The 2,116-nt window shown below is 49.6% G+C and overlaps 1 protein-coding gene across 6 annotated transcripts in view; it reads right to left on the reverse strand.

The window, feature by feature from the left end:
• CASZ1 (castor zinc finger 1) overlaps window positions 1-2,116 on the reverse strand; it is a 243,234-nt gene that overhangs the window by 24,364 nt on the left and 216,754 nt on the right. For 4 of the 6 annotated variants that reach the window (XM_009325208.1, XM_009325204.1, XM_009325206.1 and 1 more), the window contains one exon: window positions 280-424. In XM_009325208.1, coding sequence (XP_009323483.1) covers window positions 280-424 — 145 coding nt within the window. The remainder of the gene's footprint in view (window positions 1-279; window positions 425-2,116) is intronic. The other 2 variants (XM_009325209.1, XM_009325207.1) reach the window with 1 other exon arrangement.

Below are 2,116 nucleotides of genomic sequence, written 5' to 3' on the forward strand. Positions count from 1 at the left end.
AGCTTTGCCAGTGGCTCATTTTTCAGAGGGGAGCACAAGAGGTGGGACTCTTGTCAAAGAGTCAGTAGGTGCTTGTGAGCCCAAAAAAAAGTCTGGAGAACATAGACTTGAGGGGGAGTAGAGAGCGCCTCCCTGCCTCCAGTTTGGTGGCATCCAACTCAGCCACTGTGAAATTGCCTTTCGTCAACATGCTGTGTCCTTTCATATTACAGGTACGGAAACTTCTTAAAGCTTGATTCTGGAAAGAGCTAAGCGTGCCTGCCTGCGCATTTCTCTCACCCATGGTCCTTGACGCTCAGGTCCAAGCTGTGCTCCTGCAAGGAGTCCTGACTAGTGGCAGATGATGATCCCATGGCCTCCACAGGTTCCTGCTTCACCTGAACTGGATTGAACCGTCCGGGAGCTGCTGGTTGTCCATTCCCTGCTTGAGAAAGACACCGAAATTAAATGCAAAAATTAAATGAAAAATGTAGGTCTGAAATGAGGTTACAGTGGCAAATAAGTAAGTTAAATCACTAGCACCAGTGCATAAATGGAAAAAGCAAAGAAAAAGTGGGGGGGGAGGGAAGTGCTGGGATTGCTGGTCAGCATTTATTGCCAAGCTGACATGATGGGTTCTGACGTCCACTCCAGCGTGGAAATTCTTCAAGTGATAATTATTGCAAAATTATGTCAAAGTTGTCCAGGCTATGGGCCCTTTAAAGGAGAAGGGCGGAAGGAGCGTGGGGGAGACCTGATTCTCTGCACAAACTGTCATAACTAATTTGCGGGGCTGCCTCTTAAGCGTTTATTAAAGACTCTGTTAATGCTGAGGCAATGTGGCAGCTTTCGACTGCTAGTCAAGCCCCCTTTCTCGTCCCCAATCCCAGCGTTGCCGTAGCGACAGCGATGGCCCGCCACTGCGCGTGCCCAGCAGGAGCATCTGCCCTGTCAGGGCTATCGAAGGTGACAGCCAATGGGATTGGTTCAAACTGCGCGACCTCTTGCCACCACCATCACGTTGTCCCCACAAAAAGGGGGAATTCTTTTTTGGGGGGGAGGTTTTGTGCTGAGCCCATGAAAGAAAAATTCAAATTAAAGAAGAGAAAAATGAGAAAAGGGGGGAAAACGGGAGAACAAATTAAAGAAAAAAATTAGGAAGAACAGCAAAGAAAAAAGGAGGGAAAAAAAGTTGCTGACAGGAACATGTCTGCAGAGCTTTTTTCCACAATCCCCAAGTGACTAAAATATTAATTTACCCTCCGGCAGTACAGCTGACGGCGAGCTGCTTCTCAGACAGCAAGTGGCATTTTATTAAAAAATAAAGGAAAATAGTTCCCTCAATGACCTTTCTCTGCTTTAGGAAACAATTTTTCAAATAATAATTTTAAAAGTATGTGAAAGTTCCCCTCCCTCTTTAATCAGATCATTTCATCCTACTCCCTCGTTTGCTCTTGGGTAGAAGGGAACATCAGCAGCACTCGCATACCCATGGGCCAGCAGCCTGCTCTGGCCTTTCCACACCCCGGGGAAGGAGGCTGTGGGGCAGCCCAATGCCACAGGGTGCTGCCAGGCAGCGCCTCCCCTCCACGACCCCACGCTGCCCACCAAGAGCTGACCGTGTTCAGCGGGAGATTTGTGGAGGTACCCTGTGCTCTTAAGGGAGCCCCACGTCCCTGCTGGCAGGGCTGGGCACAGGCAACTACCTGCCCCAGGTCTAGGTGGCAGCAGGAAGAGCTCCGGGCTGCCCCAGGGGACTTCTCATTCCCATCTTTCACCCCTCTCATGGTGCCGCTGCCCCTTGCAGCTCAGGGAGCTGCAGGGACAGAGAAGCACAGCTTGCAAGAACTGAACAGGAGAAAGGTCCAGTTTGTGGACTGTACCAACACTACCTCCAAACCCACAGCTGGGACAACAGAGCTGGAGCACAGAACCAACCCCCCAGATCAGAAAAACAATTGGCAATGAACTACAGGATCAACACCACTAGGCCCAGCCAAAACTCGATACAGTCTGCAGAAAGAGGGCTTAGGCTGCTCTATGGCCTGCAAGTATTGGCCAAGCTTTTTCTTCATTTCCATTTTTAATACAGTGCCTCTCTCTTTTCAGCCTACAGCAAACTAGGTAATACACATGG

The sequence above is a fragment of the Pygoscelis adeliae genome, unplaced genomic scaffold (genome assembly GCF_000699105.1).
Source record: "Pygoscelis adeliae isolate BGI_AS28 unplaced genomic scaffold, ASM69910v1 Scaffold36, whole genome shotgun sequence".
Classification (NCBI taxonomy): Eukaryota; Metazoa; Chordata; class Aves; order Sphenisciformes; family Spheniscidae; genus Pygoscelis; species Pygoscelis adeliae.